Raw genomic sequence first — 23,954 nt, forward strand, 5'->3', positions numbered from 1 at the left:
GAGGTTTTCTGGGTTGGGAGGAGGGTGTGTTCTTAATTCTGTTTCCCCATCAATAGCAGTTCCACTTCTAGGCAAGATGTGGACTAAAAGTGTAAAGTGAACAACAAACCGTTAGGGAAAACTCAGAGGTATCTATCAATGCAGATCTAGTTAACAGCAGATTATGAATATCTATTTTCCCATATGTTCATCCAAATCAGAGATATAATCAAACTCATACATTTTTGGTGAATTTTCCTGGATACTAAGACTTGACACATGAATTGACTCTTCTGTAAGTGCTGGTTTTACATTATTTGCTCATTTTTACTCATTGTCTTATAGAGTGCTTATTTTTATTATTTGACTTATTAATCCTCACCCAACTGAATGAATTACAAATATTTTCTTTGCTGTCATTTGTAATAATTTTACTTATATCATCTTGCTATACAAGATATACTGATATAACCAAATGTATCTATGTTTTCCTCTTTGGCTTTAAGCATTTGAGGATTTAAAGATTTTCTTAGCCCAACATCAAAGTTTTTTCATACATGCTAAAGGTTTTGTAGTTTTACTTCTTGTTTTCACCCTTATTAATTTACAGATTGTATCATTTTGGAGAACAGTGTAATAAAGATATGACACAGAGATTATGACTTCCTTTTTCCAAATGGCTACACTACTTGTAGGTTAGTCCAGCCTGTCAGAACCCTCAGGTCTCCATTTTCTGCAGTGGATGAAAGTGAGTTTATTCTGCTGGTCCACTGTTTAAGGAGTTCAGACTTTTGAACAACACTGATTTATAAATGGAAATGAAAATGCTATATTTTAAGCATGTTCATGGTTTATGTAAAAACACAGATTTCAAACTAAATAACACTTTAACTATTGCTACCCACTCCACAGGGTTTTCAAAATGGACATCACCAGATTTTTTTTTAAAGCAGATTTCTGAGCTCCATTCCCAGAAAACTATTTAATTCTGAAGTGAGGCTGAGGAGTTTTTATTCAGCAATTAAGTGAATAAGGAATATCAAAGTATTCTCTTCTTTCTTTTAATCATTTATGTAGCTTACCCTTGTAGGGGAGCAAAATTTGCCACCCCAAAATATATCTCTTTGGCATGAGGATGATGTTAGGCTGATTATTTTTAAGAAATCCGAGACTCAGGAAGTCTTTTTTACCTCCCCCTTAACTGACTAAAAGAATTTAGACAAAGGGCCTACTGCTTATTTCTGCACCCGAGATACCTACAAAGAACATGGGCCAGGTGTGGTGGGGCACTCAGCAGAGCCTGAAGACCAGATTCCTCCTTGTGTCCCACTGTCTCTGCATGGCAGAGCAAATACTTGTTTACCAAACATTTTCCATCTTCGAGTGAATTGCTTTCCTCCCCTTTGAAGTCACAAACCCCTACCCCCTTCTCTTTCTCTCAGATGGTAGATAAGCCTCAATTGCCCAACCTGTCCTTGGGTCTCATTTTTCTTTTGGGGCCCTGTATGTATGCAATTAAATTTGATTTTCTCCTGTTAATCTGTTTCATGTCAACTTAATTCTTAGACCAGCCAGAAGAACCTAGAAAGGGTAGAGGAGAACTTGTCCTTCCCCAACACCCTCACTTCAAGTTTTATGTTCAAGTTGCAAAAATAAATTATAGTGAGAATTTAGGAGTAAAGCAAAACAGTTACTCAGTTTTACTTCTAAAGTGTAGGAAATAATAAATAGAATACACTACCTCACACTGACAAACAGAACACTGAGTGTTTACAGAAAAAAATTATTTAAGGTGCTGTCAATCCTTAAAATTATTCTAAGAGAAGAAAACAAATATGGTAAAGATGGGCAAAGAAAGTGCAATACTACTGATTCTGAATCCACAGCTAAATCAATGTAAACATGATGAATTTCCTGGAAAAAATAAAACTCAGTATATGAAAAAGAACATTCAGTCTTTCAATGACTACCTAGAATAAGCTTTATATTTCTAACATTTTGGTTTGGGCACAGATATTTCATAATACTTACACTACTGGACTCTGGAATTTAAAAAAGGTTAAAAAGTTGAACTTTGTACCTAGACTAGAAAAAAATTTAAAGTATGACACGTTTCCTAGAACGCAAGATTTAATACATTATTTTTAAAAACTTAAGAGGGTTGTGTTAATTAAATTAGTATTACTTAAATCAGGGTCTGCTTTCTATTCCTTGGCCTCAGGAAAATCTGCTTCTACAGAGAATACGTGTCCAAAGAGGTTGAAGAGTTGATTTACTTAAATATATAACACACAAACATATTTGATTCCTAGCCAAGGCTCAGGTTTAATATGAGAAGGGCAAGCTACGTTTTATAGCCCGTGATAGTTACGACTTATTCTCAGAGTACACCTGTGAGAGTAAATGCAACTTGCTAGTCTTTTTTTTCCCCCTGCTCAATAAATGTACAGATATTTCCTATCAAAGTTCATACTTAATGTACACGACCTCATTTTGCATTGTCTTTGGTATGTCACAAATACTTTTAAATTTCCTTTGAAAGGGATAAGTTGGACCTTTCACATGATATCATTAACCCCCTTAAAAATAAAAGGCAAAAGTGAACAGACACAGACTTTTCTAAGGCAGAAAAGTATGCCCATATTACCTTTCTAGAACTACATGAATTCAAAACAAAAGTTGCAGTCAAAATATTTATTCTTTTCCTTAATTGGGTTAAATGACAATACAAATATTGTGAGCCTGCTTTGTTTCTCATGTACTATACTTTAAATGTTCAAAACTTTGTATAAAACCACACACGACCTAATTTCTTTCACAATGCCTACTATAGAAATCTCGATTTAATTGTATATGTTTTGAAATAAATTCACTCCTTAACGATTATTATTACAGATTTGAAAAGACTAGTTACAACTGCAACAGTAATATCTATCAGGCTCTTAGTTATAAACAAACACACAGGAAGAAGAAAGGAGAGAATGGACTAGGGAGAGAAAAGAAGAGATGTTCATTTATACTGTTTCCAACTGGTACCAACCAGATCAGAGTACCAGTGTGGTGTGAGTGCTTCCTGACTCATTAGGAAGGGGATTTTAATGTATTTAAGGGGAATAACCACATGTCACACTAGCCAGGACTGGTTAAATTACAATATTTAAGGATAACAATTTTACATGAAGTACCAAAGTTTTGACTAGAAAAATAAATTGCTAAACAGAAACTTCCAGCTTTCTGTGGCTAAAAGGGTCTAAAAGCCTCCCTCGAACTTGAGGATAGGATACGGGAGACAAAAATACAGACTCATGAAACTACAGTGAGACTGCAGGGAAAGTTTATTACCAGCCCAGTGTTCACACAGAAAGCCACAACTTCCAAGTCTTAACAAATCCTGAAGAACTGTCATTTTAAAAGATGTTAAAAAGGACATAAACGTTATCCTGAATATGATGGCAACAACAACAGAAGCCTAAGTGTTCACAGGTGAAGGGGCAGAGCCACCGGCAGGACTCCTTCACCCGCGTCCCCTTTCGTCGCAGGCTCCCAGGGCTGCCATCCTTGTTGTTTTAAGGCACAGCCCTGCAGATTCACAGAGCAGCATATCCACCATCCATGATCCACTCTCAGGAATCTGCTTCCAACCGAATCAGGCTGCGTCCGCAGGAGAGAAGCAGACGCTGAGTCAGCAACACTGGGATTTGTTCTCTTTTTTCACGGTCTCCTCATCCAGTTTAATTCTGCCGTCGTTTTCTTCATTAGGGAAGCTTTGGTGGTTGGCAAGAATGTTCTCCACTAGGAACCGGGATGCTTCATCTATGTTTATGTTATCCTGTAGTGCAGAAACAACCAGGATCAATTCTCAGGATCAATATTCTTAGAGGAAAGCATTAGAGTATTACCAGGAGCTAGGAAAGTTTGTCAGAGGGGGCATTATAAGTACGCCAGCTCCATCTCCTGCTCCAATACTAAAGTGTTTGCTAAGAGTTCAATGCTGCTGAGTAATGTGACTGAGACACTCTTCTTTTTACAAAGGATCACTCTTTCTGATGTTCTGTTTTTGAGTGTTTTAAACTTCTGCCACTGAAGTTCAGTGAACTGTCTCCATGGTAAATGAGTCTTCATCCTGCTGTAGGTGGCCAGCCACGTAAGTGAAAGCACAGAGATAAAAACAAAAACAAAAACAAAAATCTGCCCTTGAACATCTACTTCACGTATTCAGGATACATTGTGAAAAAAAAATGCTGAAGGGCTCAAACCACATTAAGATATGATAAATGCAACATGTCGCTTCCCCATCTCTGAGTACAAATTATGACCTTTAGTTGACATGTATAAACTGAGCTGAAACAATGTTGTGGGTGTGATGCCCGTTAAGGATGCTCTAAGGAATCACCAGCTATCACAACATTTGCGTGACTGATTCATAAGCTGTCATTAAATACATGATATGTAACATGTAGCAAAAACTGTGCTTCTTTTTAAAAGTATTTAACTTTTCATTTTAAAATAATTTCAGATTTACAGAAACATTGTAAAAGTAGTAAACGTTCCTATATATTCTTCACCCGTATTCCTCAGACATTAACATCTTAGGTAACCAGAGTATAACTATCAAAGTCAAGAAATTAGATGACAGTACTATGCCAGCATTACTCTATCAACCTTGTTCGAATTTCATCAGCTGTCTCACTGTCCTGTTTCTGACGCAGGTGAGCAGCTGTGTCTCGCGATCTGTCCCCTTAGTCTCCTTGAATCTGGAACAGGTCCTCAGTCTCCTTGCCTTTCATGACCTTGACACTCTTGGAGAGTACTGGCCAGAGACTATCCCTCAGTTTGGATCTGTCTGATGTTTCCGTATCATTAAGTTCAAGCCACGCATTGTTGGCAGGAATAAGACATACACGATGTACCCTTTTCAGTGTATGAGGAGGCACACTTGCTTGAAGTCATGTCTGCCAGGCTTCTCCACTGAAAAGTTACTCTTTTTCACTTTGTACTCAGTTAGGACAAATATGTAAACAGCCTGTTTTTCACCATACCTTTCCCTATTCATTTTGGCATCAGTTAATTTTTCCCTAGAACAATTATTACTGTTGTGTTTAATGGTGACTTTCTATTTCCATCATTCCTTCTCCATTTATGATTTGGAATTCTCCTGTTAGGAAGAGCTTTTCTCTCCTCTCCCATTTATTCACTTGTTTATTCATATCATGGATCATTATTTTATTCTATGTATTAAGGCCATTACAATAATTACTTATTTTGTCGCTCAAACTGTCTTAGGTTTTGGAGCTCCTATAAGCAGGCTCCTGTGTCTTTCTGACGCATCTCCGTCACTTTGTGAGCGTTTCCTTAGCTTCCGGCACCACAAAATATCTCAGGCACGTCGTTACTTTCCTTGTCCTACTAGTACTGAAATCAGTCGTTTCTCCAGGGAGACTCGGTTCTTTTTATTGGATAACAGTATTTAAAAACCAAATTCTAAGCACTTGCAAAGCTCATTGGTTCTGTGCTGTCACTGCTTCCAATCCTTTTCAGCAGACACACCTAGTAAATATGTATGTATCCATACACATATTGGTATCTGCTTCTATGTTTATCTGTTTACACATATATGTATGTGTACATGTATGTGCATGCGTGTGTATATGCACACACATATACACATTAATACAGAATTTATATATGTGTGTGTGTATATATATACATATATATTGACTTTTCCAATTCCAATCCAATACCACGAGGTTCATTCTAGCCTTCTCCCTTATTTGTTATACCTTTCTCAGACAGTGAGAGCTCTGCAAGACCTCTGCTATTTATTCAGGTATCTTTTCTAGTACCAACGCAAGCTTTTTTTTTTACCTCTACTCCCAAGATAAGCATTAACTTTAATTAAAGTATTGATCTTTAAATGCCCAAATGTCCCTCAGTCCCCACCATCCCCATTATACCAAGTAATTATAATGTTCTCTTACTGTATTTAATTGTAATTGATTAGGAACAGAAAGTCCCACATTGTAGTGTAATTAGTCACACATTCTCATATTGGAAATCCATTATTTTCCATAAAGGTGAAAAGATGAAGTTCATGAATTCAAACTTGCCTTTTGGCTGTGTTTGTATCAGAATTCAGATCACTGGAATTCTAGCAGAAATCAGATTTGAAGTTACCTGCTGGCCAGCTCAGAAGCATAGGTATTAGTGACACTTGGGCAGTACTTTAAGCCTTGACTAAAATTTTTAACAAAAATTTTATATTACTGTTACTCTCTTGAAATACTCCTGGTTTACCACTAAGGAAATTTTGCAGAAGGTGTTTCTAATATATTCGTAGGAAGGCACAGAACATATGAATGTTTTTCTTTTCACCTCTGCATGTAACCCTGTCCATAGATATCATGAAGCTGATGACTTATACAGTCTCAGGTGACAGGCCACATGATACTATTGTTTATGAATCTTCCTTCTAGACTCTGGGGAGAAATTTGGATTTATTACCTGAATGATTAATTCAAATAAAACCAGAAGAGGAAATTGTATCTGTAATATATTCATCTTCTCCACCAAATCTCATGCTCTAATAAACACTTACACATACTACTAATTTTTTTCTAACAAAGCTGGGAAGTAAAGCAAATCCCCACAGATGCAGAGAGCAGACAGAGGGCATGACTTCCAAAACAAGTGCCTCTATAAAAAGCCTTGCCTTCTGCAACCTCTTCCTTCCTGTTTGGCTAAGTGCTCATGCAGCAACTCTGGTCTTCATCTCTCTTCCACTACTACTTTTTATTTATGAAACTAAACTTTAAGATACTAGAATATATTTGTTTAAACAAATAGCCTTTAGCTTAGGAGTAAACACTTCTGTCTTCAGCAGACACTATTTTTTCCAATGACCCCCCCATCACAATATTTTCAGAGCACTTTTTGTGTAGTCTCCCATAGCTTTGCTTTCATTATTCTGATCATCAGTGGCAGCAAATAATCTTCCACTTTTAGGATGGGTTTCTGGTAAAGCTAAAAGTAACTTGGTAATAAGTAAGTAGGTCATTTGGAGAAACAATGCATTTTTTTTTGATATATACAAGAAATTCACAGAAGGCATACTAAAAGCTGGAACTGTGTTAAGATTATATCAAATTCATGGTTTTGAGTCTGCCATCACAGAATTTTGCTAATAATTCATCATCCTCTCATGTCTGATTGTTATTGGACCTTAAAGTGAAACTCCCAATGCACATAAACCGCCACCAGCACAATATTTTGTGCTTGGTATTGTCACCTTTGCTTTCATGTATATTTGGACGGTTAAGATTTTCAACAGCCAACGTGTTTTTGTTTTTCTTCAAAATACATTTTATCCAGCTTCCCATAATGGCTGAAAGAAAAAATTCTCACTCTACTATTCATGAAGAAGTATGTCACAAATGTTGATAATTTCCTCTTGTTCAAATTTTCCTACACATTTGATCTAAAACTCTTCAAACATCATCTGAATACATCTCCTCTCTGACCTTTTCGATGTCTGTTAGTCCTGCACATGACTTACATCTCACTAGGGACAACTACGTCCCTTAGTTTTATTAAGCCTTCTATAAAAATCAAAAATAGTTGTGCTTGACAATATACCTCATACCCCACAAATTCCAGGTACATGAAAAGTACTTCATTTGAGGACTCAAACTCATAGAAAATGTCATTTGTTCTTTGCTCTAATAATAGTCATTTTTATTTTAATGTAAAATCTGCCCTTCTATTCACCTCTCCACTAGCCAATTCTGAAAGCATTCCTGCTGCTGAGTGAAAGAAGCTATAACATATCCATGCTAAGCTTCACCTTTTACTAGGTTTCCAAAAACCACTCAGGTAAATCCATCTAAATACTTTAAAGTTACAGGTCAGATTTACGAATTAACAGCAGAGCAGATAACAAACGCATAGCAGACCTCACCTTTGCAGAGGTTTCAAACCATCCAGTGAAGCCATGTTCTTTGCAAAACTGGTCCATCTGGGGAGTATTCTGGCCACTGTCTTTTTTCTGGTCACATTTGTTAGCTAAGAGGACAGCAGGAATAGGGTTGCCGTTTGGAAGATGGACTTTACTATCCAGATCATTTTTCCATTTTAAAACGGCTTCAAACGTGGAACCTCTCGATATATCAAAGACAACGAAAGCACCAACAGCTTCTTTGTAATATACTCGGGTCATGTTGCCAAACCGTTCCTGTCCTAGAAATAAGTATAATAAGAGATTAAAAACTTATACTTCGGACAGAGGCGATATTTAGTTATAATCCTTTTGACCCTAAGAGTAATGCTATAAACACATATCTGTCATTCCATAGCACCGTAAACTGGTAGGATTGAGGACATACACACAGAACCACGAACCACAAAGCAGAAGCGGCTGATCATGTGGTCCGAGTACACAGTTACCCAGTTTTATGTTCTGTGCACGTACCCCACATTCTCCATAAACACCGAGATGACAGTTCGTAAAGCTACAGAGTCCATCATTTCCCCCTCCACTCTTCTTGGTCTAAGAGAAGAGAGGTACTAAAGGAAAAAAGAAAGTTGGGAGTGGAGGGAAGAGACAAGAATAGAAGAAAATAAGACTTGCAGGAAGGAGATAAGTGTGGTGGGTAAAATGCTAGTCAAAAAGATTAGGACTGAACATGAGATAAAGGAACTCATGTTCTTAACTCCTTTTTCCTTCACATCTCCAGCCAAACCCGCTTTCGATTCAAAATGCAAGACTGCTCTCCTGCAAGAAGGCAGACATGCAAACCCACTATTTTATGGTTTTCCCCGTTAATTTAGAATAGAGGGTGGGGTGCCAAACTAGTAAACGTACAGAAATCCAGAAGTTATAAAGAGCTATTAAGCTCTAGAGGCTTTTGTTTTTGTTTTGTTCATAGAATCATCTATAAATCCCTTCAAATATTTCTTTTTACCAACCACGCTAAAGCATATTCAAGTCTGTATTCATATTAACTTTCTTGTTAAAGCATAAGAAAACCAGAAATGTATGTGGCAAGGCATTTTTGAGGAGGACCTTGTGGCTTAGAATATCCATTTCCTTAGGTTTCAGAGCCAGGATTCGAAGCTCCCTGACAGTCTCATGCAGCAGAGGGTGTGCTTTCTAACATCACCATATGTGACAAATCAAAACAGTGCCAATTACACTGTTAAGCAAATGAAAAGTAAAGGCACAAACTGGGAGAAAAAAAAATACAGATCCTGTACCTGATTAAAAAAATTTGTTCTCAGAATATAAAGAGCTCTCAAAACTCCAAAGTAAGAAGATTAAAAAAATTTAATAAAGTAAGCAAAAGATTGGAACAGTTTACCAAAGAATTTATATGATGATAAATAAGCATAAGAAATGATGCTCAAAATTATTAACCATTGGAGAAATGCAAATTTAAACCACAGTGAGCTGATCCTTTATACCCACAACAATGGCTATAATTAAAAAGTCTGACTATACCAAGTGTTGGTGAAGATGTGGAACAACTGGAGCTCTCATATACTGCTGGTAAGAATAATACTTTAAAATAGTACAACCATGTTGGGAAACAATTTGATACTTTCTTAAAAATGTAAACATATACCTACCATACAACAAACCCATTCCATTCCTAGGTATTTGCAAACAAAATGAAAACACACATCTATAAAAAGGCATGTTCATGAATGCTCATAGCAGCTTTATTTTTAATAGTCCCAAACTGGAAGCAACTCAAATGTCTATTTACATACTAATGAATAGACTATGGTATATCCATACAATGGAATACAACTTAACAATAGAAAGGAAAGGAACTATGGATACAAGTAACAACATGGATGAATCTCAAAATAATTATGCTGAGTCAAAAAAGCCAGACCAAGGAGAGAACAGGTAATACTATGAGTCCCTTTATATCAAATTCTAAAAAATCAGAAACTATAGTGATACAGTAAGAGAAAGCAGATCAATGATTGCCTTGGGCAAGGCAGGAGGATGGATTACAAAAGAGCTGGAGCAAATGGCTTTCAGGTGATGAAAATATTTGCAATCTTGATTATAGTAATGTTTCACAAGGGTATACTTATGTCAAAACTTATAAAATTGTACAGTGTATTGTATGTTAACTACACAACAATAAAGTTATAAAAAATAATACCTACCTCATATGGTCACTGGAAGGGTTAAATGTAAAATGCCTGTCTGGGATTTTTTTAGGGCTGAGTTTGGCAAACTATAGCTCATGGCCAAATCCAGCTAAATAAAATTCTAGAGAATAGCCATCCTCATCCGTTCATGTATTATATGCCTGTTTTTACTCTATAATGGCAGAGTTGAGTAGTTGCAACAGAGAGTAAGTGGCTCACAAAACCTAGAATAATTGCTATCAGGAAGTTTACAGAAAGAAGTGAATGATTTCTGTTCTAGGGGGTTAGGAACAGTCTATACCTTGAACTGGAAGTGGTATATAAAAATTCATGAAGGTATACACTTAAGGTCTCTGCATGTAGGTTATACTTCAAGTTCAAAGAGTGTAAAAAGCCAGGTCACAGTAAACACTGAATAACTATTAGCTAAGCATTATCATTAAGTGCTCAATAAATGTATTGCACGATGAAAGCCTGAGTATCCTTTTGTAAATGGTGCCAATTACACATGGCAAAGCCTTAAACTATCAGCTAGTTACGTGTTGTACCTTGTAGTGGTGAAAACAGCTTGCAGAGGAAAATGAACTTGAGGAAAGCACAACTGTACTAGAGAATCAAATAGCAAGCACCCAACAGTCAAGTTACCCCAGGAAATAACTTTCTCTGCCTAAATCAGCTAATTGTCTTTAGAGATCTTTAGGGGTCATCAAAGTTCCACCCAGCTCTCACTTCTGATGTTTTAGGTTTCTGTATTATAAATTTAATCCTAAAATGATTTTCTAAAGATTCTGCAATCACCAAATCTAGACAGCAATGGGGATCAAATGTAAATGACCCAGCATCACAAGGCCAAGTCCATGCATTTAGCTTATTCTCCAAAAGAATAATAAAATATATTTCCTATTCTACTGAGTTCATAATCTCTTTTTTAAAATTCAAAAGTAATCCATTAATGCTTCAGAGATATTCTCGAACTGGTAAAAACAAGTAAAAAACAAAAGTTTCTAAAACATATGAAGTTTAATCAGGGAGTGGAGAAGATAAGACGAATTCATTTAAAATAATCATCTCAACATAAAATTAAAGGTTTTTCTCCAAAAACCTAACAAGGTGAAACCTAGATTTAACTACGCTGTTTTAAAGGTTTAAATGCACCGATTTGCTAAGCTCTTTCAGTTGTTAAACTGGGAAGTAAAGTAAACTTTGCTACTAGAGTATGAGTTGCATCCTGTATCTTTGGGTAATTTTAGCTATTCCTTTATTATTGTCTAAAACAAAGGATTCCAGTGGAAAACAAAACCAATGTTCATGGATATTCCATCCTCCTCCACTTCTAAACACAGGGAGGAGCACAGCGTTCTGCCCCCACTAAATCAGTCGTGTCCGTCGACGAGTCCTGGCCGATGAAATGTGAACGCAAGCGTTGCTTCCCAGCAGAATCACTTGTCCTGCAGCAGCAAGGCGGAACCCCAATTTGGAGATGATAGTATCAGATGGTAGGGCCTCTGTTAGCCTGGGTCTTCAAGTGGCTCCAATGAAAAATCATCCTCACATTCCTCACCATCCCTCCCACCTCTGTTCCCCACTGTGGACAAGTAAAAAGCACAAGAAATAATCATCTTAATGTTGTTGACCCCCCAACATAACCTAGTCTATCTTGGCTGGTACAGCTCCCAAATATCTTTTTATCTCTTCTATCTAGATCTGATCTCAACTAAAAAATATGTATTAGGTTCCTCCTATGTACCAGGCACTGTGCTAGACACTGATGAAAATAACGAAACAGTGAATATGATCTTAAGGATCTCACAGTCTATTTGAGGAAAGAGACAAAATGATACCATGATGTGTCAGGTATAATCAGGGATACAAAGAGCATATTATGGTATCAAACAAGGGGATGTTTGTTATTCATTGAGGTGAGCTAATCTTATGAGTCTTTTTGAAAGATACATTATCAAGAAATGCTTCAAATGCTAACTCATCATGAAAATATAGTATCTTCATAAACTTTATTTCCATGCTGTGACTTTCAGGTTGCACGCCCATGGGGGTGGCCAGCCAAGTCAAAGCCATGTTAACTGCTCGAGGCAGTTTTCCAGTAGCTCTGAGTCATCCCCAGGAGAAACACAAATTTTCCTACTTCCCCTTTCACAGCACATCAGAAGTCAGCCCTTCCTAGGTTCAAAGAAGGGCTAAGGATCAAACACATGGGAAAGACTTTCACATCCAAACCAGAATTGCATTAGAATTCCATAGACTCTTAGATTTTTTTTGTTTTTTAATTTTAGAAAAGAAAATAAAAAATACTCTGAGGGGGCAGCCAATCAACCATTTTAAGTTTAGCCTAAGAACTCTTTATTATTCTAGGATTCTACTTTCCGCAAATACATATATAAAAGCAGGAGATTTCTGCCATGCTGAATGCTCCTGGATTGTGTCCTGTGATGGAGTGGACTGGGTAGAAGGGAAAGTCTAGAGTTATTAAATGTAAAGACAGCTGCACGTGTTCTGTTTCATGCCGTGTGTGTATAGAGTTAAAGCGTGTAGCAGTATGGAAACTCAGCAGAACCTGGGAGACCTTCCTCTTACTAGGTCTGTAGAAGTAATTCAGACAGGGTGGGGAGAATGCTAAGCAACACCACCTTCTGTGACCAGAGCTGTAAGCTTCTCTTACAGGAAGGGGAGGGACCACTTTATGCTTTCCTGACAAAACACTGTAACGACAGTATTGTAACTGGAAGGTGACACTCCAGGTCATCTAGTCCAACCTCTCTTATTTTACAGATGAGAAAATAAAATCCCAGGGAGATGACATTACTCAAATTTCTTAGGTTGACTTGTCATCAAATGTACTGTCTGATCTGTTAACCAAGTATTTTCTGCAGTATATATTGCTCCATGTGGCCCTGTGTTTCCAAATAGATCCAAGGTACGATGAGCCTGGGAGTGACCTTCCTTCAGGACAGCACAGCCCTGCTACAAAAGTTACAGCCTTGCTCTATGTCCCCTCGTGCTTTACCACAGCAGCTAAGGAAGTGCCCCACTGCTGACTGCGTTAGTTATGCCGATTCTAGGGACAGGGTTTTTCATCCATATTGCTGTGGACACATTGCCTGAATATTCCAAATGGCTCTGAAATGCGTTATCCTTTAAAAAGATGTGTTACTTCCTTCTCTGGAAGAAGGAACCCTGATTATAGCTAGATATCTTGGCAATGAGAAAGGGAAAAAAAGAGCACAGTGTTAGTCATCTAGACTCGAAGACATTTAAAAATGCACGACTTTTACATACTGAAATGGATGACCTGTAAGGTACATATGCTGGCAAAAGGATTAAAATGCTTATCTAATATTTGGAGTATCCAACACTAATGGCTTTGAAAAGGAGTTGAGATAATTTAGTACATTTCCAGGAATACATATTCCAATCAAGGAAAAAAACCCCACAAAACAGTGTGCCTTATCTCTTTATAGTGCATGCAAATTTTCAAAAGGGAAGTATTTCCTCTCTGATTTGAAAAGGAAAGTACTGCATTTTGAACTGCTATCAGAAACACATGCCAGAGATGCTTTCTCTTATGATTTTAATCACTGGTTTTATTTTTTAAATGTTTGTCTCAGTATTTTATGTTCATGCCCCCATTTGATAAATATTCTAAATGTCTCTTAATGTTATTTGAAACTCAAAAGATAAATTACACAATGAAAAATAAATCTGAGCAACAGGACAATTAGTGCTTAGCTTTCCAAGTATAAATGCTTATCTTTTCCCACCAAGAATTATTGAGCTACATATTCTTGCTCAAGGTGACTGGGAGAAAATGTATAGTTTCTAGTCAGTGCATATAAAGTCCTTTAAAAACAAATCCTTAAAATTCAGTGTGCATTTCAGAGATGAAGCGCTTCTAACAAGCTTGTGTGGGTGGTGCGTAACAGATCAAGACCCAGTCAAAATTTAATTTAAGTCCAGTCATTGGTTCTAGAAGGATAATTATCTATCCACTAAAAATTTTTATAGGTTGATACAGGTAATGATGTGATGTCATAATGAGTCTTGGGTTTTATATGTAAGAGGTTACAATTTGTAGTCACATAGGTTTTTGTTATTTTTAGGGCATCTAGTTAATGACTCATTATACTACTACTTTATAAAGCCCTTATAAACGTGCCCCAGCATTACACTTAAATATTTAACATACTAAAACTATAGGTATTGTTAGAAGAAAAAAACACTTTCTTACATTAAAGAACTACCATAATACTGACCAATAAAACAATGTAACTAAAAACAGACCGTATTGCTAGTTGCCCATTTTCCCCCCACTGGCTTATGCAATCTTCCATAAAACAAGTGGCTGTATTCTCCACAGATCCAACAAGTCTAAAAGCTAATGCATCAAATTAGCACCATATGAGTTTGGATTTGATATGTACTGAATTTCATATTTTAATATTGTACCATGAAGAAGGTAAAAGGAGTCACATGATTTTACACAATACCATTCATTTGTCTGGTTTTCCTTTTTATCATGTGTAGATGAGAGGGAGATAATATAACATGACAATGAAAGCTTTGGAATGAAAAATATCTGGATCCATGCCCTAACTCTGCAAGTTACAGGTGTACAGAACTTAGGAAAATCCCTTAATCTTCCTGAGTCTCAGTTTACTCAACTGTAAACTGAGAATCATTCTCATTTCTCCAGATTATCATAAGTATAAATGAGAATAAAAGTAAATTGAATGACAGTGACTATTAAACAGCTTTTAATAAATGTTAACTGTTATTATGTAAGAGGGTCAAATACCAAAATTTCCTAACTCTGGGATTCTATGCTTACATTTGGAAATGTATTTCCACTTGGAAAAATAAGCTTTATAGGGGAAGAGGCAAAGCTGCCATTTAAATCATGTACAAAGCACCATTTTTGCTCATACCACCTTCTGTCAAGCAAAAGAGTAACAAAACTGAATAAAGAAAAAAATTTTAAATACCTAAACTAAAAGGAAAACAAACTCCTTTTGAGATGGTAGCAGTATCACTAAGTAGTCTTCAAAATTACCTATTCCCAAATACATGCCAGTTCAGAGTCTGGATTTTTCTTTTTGCTAATTTGAAATGAGCAGCCTTCTGTGGTATTTAGGTCACAGTGTAAGGTCTGTTTTTATTCAACTATTTACATCTTCTGTGGTGACTATAAAAATAACACCTGACTTTAATCAGTTTAAAGGAAGGAAAAAAATCAAAATATCTTTTCGGTTTGTGTCCAAAGTCATAATAGTTTGACTGGACCACAAAGTCAAAGAATATGGCCAGGGAATAGCTGAGTGGTGAAATGTCAGCTTTGGTCCAGGAAGAATGAACGGTTCTGCTCACCAGCCGTGGACTGCTCAACTACAGACTTAGTAGGTGAGAGACAACTTCTCTCTTGTTAAACCATGATGTTTGGGGATGTTTGACAGATGAAGCCAGTTCTGCTTATAGCTGATGCTAAGGAATCTGCCTTTTAAGCACCTCAGATGAGTCTGACGGAGGAGGTCCCATATAATCACACTAAAAACCCCAATATATTTAGCTTAACTTCAAAGCAATCAAAAATCACTACAGAAGATGCTTAAGGAAAATATCTGGGTAGAAGTGAGTGAAAAGAATGGGGAAGACAGAGAGCCTTAAACTAAAGCCCTGCTATCCATTTATTTTTATGCGGTTTGTCTCTCAAAGTAAGAGTGAAGAAATCACATGTTTCTAGCATCGATTGCAAAAAGTGCAAAAAGCTCTTTTGAAAATATAATTGAGTAGAATTCTAAAGCAACTTTTCTTGATCTTTTGTCTCACCCTTCAGAAATCTCCCCACATATGTCAGCACTTTTTTCACCATCCAAGAGAAGATCTCTACAACCATAATACAACTTAAACTTGTCAACTTAGCCCACTCTTTATTACTTAAGTGTTGATTAAATGTGAAATCCTCACTATTTTGAGGATATGCTATTCTTGGCCTCCAAATCAAAGGTCTTCAAAGTTTTCTTGTTTGGAAGAGTACTTTCTCTCAATCTATTTTAATAAGTGCTTAGAAATATGTATTAATCAGGTTTTTTATTTTCTATATTTTATGATGCTTTGACATCTTGGGGCCTTGTGGACCAGGGGGGGGATTGCCCCTTCTAGGGTTAGCTAGTTCTTAGAGAGAGCAAACAACTTGCTGAGAGCATGTCTTCGATATGCAAACCAACCAATCCTGAGTCCTTATCCTCTACCCGCTTTCTTCTTCCAGGCTCCTGCAGCCCAGGACATTATCCTCCTGCCCTGACTCGCCCCATGGCCAGGTACTAGACAACAAGGGACCATCCCTATAGCCCAGAGCAAACTGCAATCCCTCAAACTGTCCAATCCTAAGCTTGCTCAGCCTGCCTACACTGCCTTGTCCTTTCCTTCCTGCAAAAACCACGGTAAAGGCTCTAGCCCTCGCTTTGCTTTCTCCGAGCTCCTTCTGCCTCCTGAATGACCCTGGTGCTTCCCTACACGGTCCTGCATGGTATGGCATGGTCCCTCCTCTTGGGAACTATGAGTAACAAACTATTTCTTTCAATGGCAATTGTCTCCTGATGTGTTGGTCTCATCACACTTGAATAAAAACAAAATCTTGAGTACAATTTAAAAGGGAATAAGAATCATTAAAATTTATATATCAAAAGCTTAAGAAAGTTGGAAGGTCAGGATAACATATACATGATGGATCAAATTTCTCCTAAAATATATCTGAAAATAACATTGCAGCCCTGGAATAACGCATGGCATTCAGGCTCAATCCATGAGATCAGAGTAGACCAGACAAATATCTGTAATTGTTACCTTGCTTTTCCAGGGTGTGCTCTGCAACCATATACCAATAAAACAGCTTTGTTAACTTCAGAGAAGTCCAGTTTGGAAACAGTCTTTCAAAATGTACAAAAAAAGTGATGCAGCCAATCAAAAAGTGTCTGCTTTGGAAGCAGTATGCTTCATAATTAAGTATAAGAACTGGAAATTCTGGATTGATGACATAAAGAGATGGTAATTATTTAAATATGAGTCATATGCTCTAAAATAGGGATGACCAGAACAGTTGCAAATTTAGAGAAAAGTTAATGCTACTGTTTTGAATCCAGTGAACCAAAAATACACTGTGCTATTTGACAGAGACACGAGTCCTGTCTCTGTACGGTGCCGTGGATTACCTGTGTTTTCTTGGTCAATTTACCAAACCTCCCTGTATTTACACCATGGGGTCTCTGAAAGGCTATAATCCAGTTCAAACAATAGAATGATTAGGCAAATGGCTGGGAGCCAAGTCAAATTTCAGTACTTCTTATCAGCACTTGGCTGTCTCTACCTTAACCTGAGCACCTTTTAGCTTACTTGGACTAACTGAGGCAACTAAGAATGGTAACATATTCAAAAGGAGGAAAGGCAACAGGCATATCATTATCAGGGGAATTTTCATGTGCGATAACACAAATATGTTGCTATGCTGAAACTCCTGCTGCCTGGGCAATTGTGAAAGCACAGTCCACACTGGGGCACCCAAAGGTGTGTCAGGACTCACGAACTGAGGAAGATTTGAAGGTGTAAAATGAGACAGGCTTTGCTTGTAATTCAGCACAGAAATTGAGCCAGAATAAGGCTGAAGATGGCAAGATTGTACGGGTCAGATGTAATAAAGATTTTCTTTAATTCCTTTAAATGAGTTATTAAGCAATTGGCCCCCAATAAGCCCTAAGACAGTTACTGTAGTGCTAAGACAGAGACTACAAATAACAGAGACTAATTTCTCAAAGCACCGCTTCTTCATATTTAGAAAAAAAAACTTGAATATTAATACTCCCTGACTGACAGATACTCTGAAGGTCAAGAAAGCATCAGAGATAATATTCCAGACTCTTGCTCATAAAGAGTTGGAGGGTTATCAAAGAAGACAAGAAGAGATCACTAGATACAGTAATTGGCAATATGCAAGAGAGAACAAGAAAGACAGATCAACATTCTATTTTCAGATGTGAATCAAAAAACAAAAGTGAATCTAACTATGGTTTATATAATTTATAACGTCTTCCAAGTATGCATTTTATGCTTTGGTAAACAATATTTACATGAATTCAGAATACATTGTTCCTGATTTGTTCTTTGGCCCAAAGGTGTATTACTCAGATTTTTATAAAGAAATTTTGATCCTTAAAAGTGAAGGGTGGCAGAATAGCCCACCCCCCAAAATGCCACTTTGGCATAAGAATTATTTGAACTAAGGGCACTTGAAAAACAGCAAGTGCACGAAGGGTGCTCTAATCTCCCGTTCTTCTTCCTTAAATGGGGAGATAAAACTCCCATGTGAAAGATGTCCTCCCTGTACCGGAAGGAAGGACACATTCTTGTCACCAGAGATGGGGAGTCAAGCTGAGAGAATTCTATAGAAACAGATCTTGTTAAAATAACTTTTGTCTTCCTTTAGCCTCCCATAGAGTTTGGTTATTTTTCTACAATTGCCTCTCTTTGTTCAAACTAGTATAAAGCATTTATACTAGGTTGAACTTTTTGGGGTCTTCCTTTCCTTATTAAGGCTCCTGTGTCACATAAAGCTTATATTAAATAAATTTCTGCTATTAATCTGTCTTACATTAATTCTCAGGCCCAGCTGAAAGCTTTAGGAGGGCAGAGATAAAATTCTGCCTCCTCTACAAAAACAATGAATACACGAAGACTGAATTATATTATATTAGATCTAAATGGACAAACTTAAGAAAAAAGAGAGATTTAGCCTAGACCAGCCATTCAACCTACCTGGAAAATTCTACAGTTGCTAATAGGCTTATAATAAGTAGTGGGCCAAATACTAATACATCTATAATACACGTTAAAAGGAAGATCAGATGCTGCATCCTAATTCAGTATGCATTAGGTAAACTCTCTTTAAAATCTTATCAAAGACTTCACTATTTTAGTATATTTCAGTATGTATTGAGCAGCAGTCTTAAAGCAGATATTAAGTAAAAGACAGCAATTGCCTAACACAAAAATTATATTAAATTGCATCTATATTTTAAAGCTACATTCATTTGATGTAATAAGGATTTGTAAGGCCTGTAACCAAGAGTCACTATGGTTCTCAATTTGAAGTGTTCAGCTTAAACTGACTGGTCACATTTACAGAAAACATGTGGATAACTCCTGCCTGTCACACTTGCCAAAGCTTTCAAGTATAATTTCTTTAGCACCTTTCCCATCTCTAAAGCAACAACAAAAAAGCTACATAGTAATAACACCACACCTTAAGTTAGTCTTATCAAGTGGCCAGCTCCACCTACTATTTTACCATCAAGGACTATTTCCCTCCTTTGAGAATTAAATATGATTCAACTTTGTTACTACATAAGGCAAATATGTTTAGCCATGGGGAACTTTTTGGAGTGACCTTCAATTTGCCTTCATTACACCATTACTACTTAATTCAAATGGTATGAGCTAGGATTCACTAGTAGCTCAAATATTCAAACCAAACCTAGTTAATGATGTAGCTCCCTAAACCTTAAGTTAAAGCCACAATATTTTTGCTCTTAGTTTCCTTATATATTAACACTGAAAGCCTTATTTAAAAGATGAGCCTAATAATTTCCAATTATCTCATAAGTTTACCTCTAATCTTGATAATTGCTGGTGTGTACTTGCTGGATGGAGTCCCTTTTGGAGATCTTAAAGGTCTGCTTTCCTTCCTGGAAAAGCTCAAGCTTTGGATTTAGGCAAAAGTGCAAGGATATTCCATCTAGGCCACTATATACCAGAGTCTGGTAAAGACTATGTCCCCTTTCTGGCAAAATAGATCTCTTCAAGAAGGATGAAAAAAGAGGTGATACCCAGTAAGAAAACTCTTACTCATGCTTTTGCTTTCCCAAGTCTCCATATATAAGCTTTTTTCCTTGAAGCTTAAAAACACAACTGTGTCATAAAAATCTTTTATTTACCTGCAGAAGGACCCAATCATAATTTAATCGCTAAATACCACATTATTTTACATGAAGAATAAGGCAAAGTCAACAATCCTCCTAGGTAGGGATTTAAAATCATCTTCATGGAAATTCACGGCTACACTGAAGATTCCTGCAGAATGATTATCACATGGTAAGGCAACCTTTAGAATCCATGACTTTGTCGAGAAGCAATACTATTATTCATAAGTGCTCTATGAAAAAGCAGGAAGTGTTTCGAAAGAAGCCTCTGGCTTCAAAAGATGACTTTTCAAACGAACTTTTGGTTTTCTGTAACCAACAAAAAGAACAACAAAAAGCTGAGCCCAAGGCTGATTATCCCCCTTTCTCTGAGGTGACATACATCAATTTATTCTCATATCTGAAGTAGAGAAGCCTGTTCTGAAATAAATGAGCATGTAAGTTAGAATTCGTCAATACCTTCTCATATGTAATGAGCTGTTGATGACAAGAGCACTCCCCAGCAAACAGACCTGTGTCCCTGACTCTGCTACCAGGTGGGTGGTCACACCTACAGGCTTCTGTTATGCAACTGGAGGATGAAGGATGGTCTCTCCAACCCTGCACATGCTCCCATCCAAACGCTCTAATGCAGACTGACCTTAACATGGATGAGGACTGAACAGGGTAACTCTTGGTACCACTTCGATATTTAAATTTTCCCAAAGCTAACGTCTTTTTCCATGTGCACATCCCACCCACGACACCAGCCAGAGTTCAAGTTTTCATACATTAGAGCAAGGAGAATAGGTACCCCTCAACCAGGGATATTACGCTCCCAAATGACAACTGAAAGCAAATGCCAGGGAAATAATATATTGCTGTTGGGGAGGCAGGAGTGGGGCTAGGTGCCTGTTTCAAGAGAAACTTTCCCAAATCTTCGCCTGGGTGGCCTGCCCCGGGAATGAGACAGCACGGTCTATGAAGAATGGGGTTTCGCTCACAAGGAAGTGTCTCAGACCCAAGGTGGGCGATGAGAAACCTTCCGAGAAGGAACCTGCTTTCTAGTCTTGGTTGTGTCACTAACCAGGAGCGTCGCTTTGGGTAAGTCGTTCAACCACTCTTAACCTCAGTTCTCACCTGTGAAACGTTAAAGCGAATGAGAGGAGCCAGCCCCCTCCCTTCGCTCTTCCTTGTCAAAGATTCAGAGTTAAAACTTCGGGAAAAGCCGCCATGGCTTTCTCACCTCTGGTCAGGTGAGAGAGCACAGGGCCTCCTCTCCATCTCTTAAAAACAAGACAGCTCTCCACACACTGAGCTGAGGCATCTAACCAGGCTTATTCATTTATGCATTTATTTACCTTGTCCTGCTTTTAAATTCTCCGACTACTACTGCCTGTTCCACTGTCCTGATTCCCCTGGAGCCCACGCGACCACATCCCTTTCCATCTTTCTAAGTGGTTTAGTCCCTTTCTTCTAAACTGACACGGGCAGGCGAGTTCGGGCAGAGGACAGAGAAAGAAGAAAGGAGACCGAAAGCAGCCGAGCGGCCCCTGGCTCCCGACGGGGCGCCTCCTGCCCGCCGTGGGGTCCCCGCGCGTCCGCGGCTCGGGCCACCCGCTTACCCGCGATGTCCCACAGCTGCAGGCGCACCAGCGTCCTGCTGTCCCAGTTGAGGACCTTGAGAGCGAAGTCCACCCCGATGGTGGCCCGGTAATGCTGGGAGAAGAGCTGGTGGACGTAGCGCTTGATGATGCTGGTCTTGCCCACGCCAAGTTCGCCGATGACCAGCACCTTGAAGAGGTGCTCGCGGGTCTCGGGCACCGTGGCGGCGGCCGCCCCCCGGCCCGGGTCCTCGGCTCCGCCGCCCGCCATGAACGCCCCGGCCGCTCTCGGCAAGCTCGGGCTCCGCGCCGGGGTCCCCGCCCGGACGCGCCCTCCCCGCGGCGCCCTGGGAGCCCCCGCCGGCCGTCGGAACTTCCCCGAGGCCGGCCGCCCTCCCCGCCGCGCTGCCGCAGCGCCTGACCGGTCACAGGACCCGGAACCCGCCGCCACTCGCAGCCCGCGCGGGGCGGGGAAAGGGCCGGGGGCTGGCCTGGCTAGGGAGGCCGGGGTGAGGAGGCCGGGCTGAGGAGGCCTCTGCCCGCCGCCGTCTGCGCTCCCGGCGGGCCGGGCCAGAGCGCGGGTCACTTCCTCTCCCCGGGCGTCCCCTCCTCGGGGCGGCGCTGAGCTCGGCCGCCCCCTGGTGGCCGCGGGGGAGCCGAGAACCCGGGGCCGACGGCGAGCGTTCCCAGAGCCGCTGAGCCCAGGCGGTTCAAGGTCAGGCCTCCGAGGCCGGCGGTGAACGCCCCCGGGGCAGAGCACGGAGAGGCGCGAGGTGGTTGTCCAGGGGGCCGACCCCGGCCTGGAAGGCGCGGGCCTGGGAATCAGCCTCCTTCCCTGCCTCCGCCCTGAGGGAGTTTAACACCTGGAGATCATTGTCGTTGATCTCCAGCGGCCCACTTTAGAAGTAAAAAGAGTGGACGGATGACTCAGAACTCGACAAAGGACTGAAAACGCTTTTGTATAAACGAAGGAGTGAGTCTGAGGAAGAAGACACAAGGTCTCCAAAACGATCTTGTTTTACTTCCTCAACAAACCACAAAAGCCTTTTTAAGTGTTCCGGTGGTAGAGACTCTGAGACAGATCCTAGGAATGGACTGAAATACAGTATTGAGGACTTATATTTAAAAGAAGAAAGATAGGAAGCCTTACGTTGCCTGCTGTGTTTATAAAACTGAGGGCTGCCCTGCATAACGTTTAGAAACACCTGGAGCTGATAGCCTCTGGTAGCTTCCTTAAATAAAGCGGCTGCTCACCCTATCCTCACTCTGACAGTCATTGAAAAATGTTTTTCAGAAGTGGAGGCGTTTTAAAATTTAGAAGTCAAGGTGGGAGTAAAACCTTCAATAGAATAGCTACTGAAAAATCGTGGTTATGTCTCTAAGGACGTTTTATGGCCAAATAGCTTATGGCTTTTATGCTCACTCAGCTAGAGCCCGTCCAGTACGTCTCCAGCTTGGGGAAAGAGGAAATCTTCCAATTACTGCCATAAGTGAAGCATATGGTTGCATACATACGTATTACCAAAAATTTTTATGGCTTTTATTTTTTTTCTTTAACCCTCCTAGGTTTCCACTGGCATTAAAAATAGAATTGTGGTGCTAAAAATCACATGTGGTAAATGATTTAAAATTAGAAATTGTCCCAGCTAAAGGAAGGATAATGGCTTGGATCTGGTGGTTCTCAAACTTGAGTGTTAAGGGTTTGTTACAACAGATTGCACAAGTAGGCCCATATCCAGAGAGGTTCTGATTCAGTAGATCTGGGGTGGAGCCAGATAATTTGCATTTCAAACAAGTTCCTAGGTGATGCTAATGCTGCAGGCTTAGGTGCACAGTGGTTTGGACCAGTGCTTACTTCTCAAACTTAAAAGTTCATATGAATCATCTAGGATCTTGTAAAAGTGCAGATTAAGTGTATGAGGGGTGGAGCCTGAGATTTAGAATTTCAGATAAATTCCCAGGTGATGTGAATGCTGTGAGTGGACCACACTTTGATCAGTAAGGGTTTAGATTAGAATTCAGTAGTTCCCACATTTGCTTTGTATCTGACTCACTTGATGTTATGGACTGAATGTTTCTGTCTCCCAAATTTGAATGTTTAAATCCCAGCCCCCAATATGACGGGATTAAGAAGTGGGCCTTTCAGAGGTCATGAAGGTAGAGCTCTCATGAATGAGATTAGTGCCCTTGGAAAAGAGGACACAACAAGAAGACAGTGGCCTATGGACCAGGAAGTGGGTCTCACCAGACA

At 39.2% G+C, this 23,954-nt stretch overlaps 1 protein-coding gene across 1 annotated transcript; it reads right to left on the reverse strand.

Annotated features, from left to right (window-relative positions):
* Positions 1–3,291: 3,291 nt before the first annotated feature.
* On the reverse strand, positions 3,292–22,283 carry RAB32 (RAB32, member RAS oncogene family). Its single transcript, XM_057528281.1, has 3 exons — positions 21,725–22,283; positions 7,934–8,211; positions 3,292–3,808 (listed from the first exon to the last, which is right to left on the reverse strand). Exons 1-3 carry the CDS (start codon positions 21,972–21,974, stop codon positions 3,662–3,664), a joined length of 675 nt encoding a protein of 224 aa, XP_057384264.1. The 5' UTR covers positions 21,975–22,283; the 3' UTR covers positions 3,292–3,661.
* Between the last annotated feature and the right edge of the window lie 1,671 nt (positions 22,284–23,954).

This window comes from Balaenoptera acutorostrata, chromosome 14 (genome assembly GCF_949987535.1).
Source record: "Balaenoptera acutorostrata chromosome 14, mBalAcu1.1, whole genome shotgun sequence".
NCBI lineage: Eukaryota > Metazoa > Chordata > Mammalia > Artiodactyla > Balaenopteridae > Balaenoptera > Balaenoptera acutorostrata.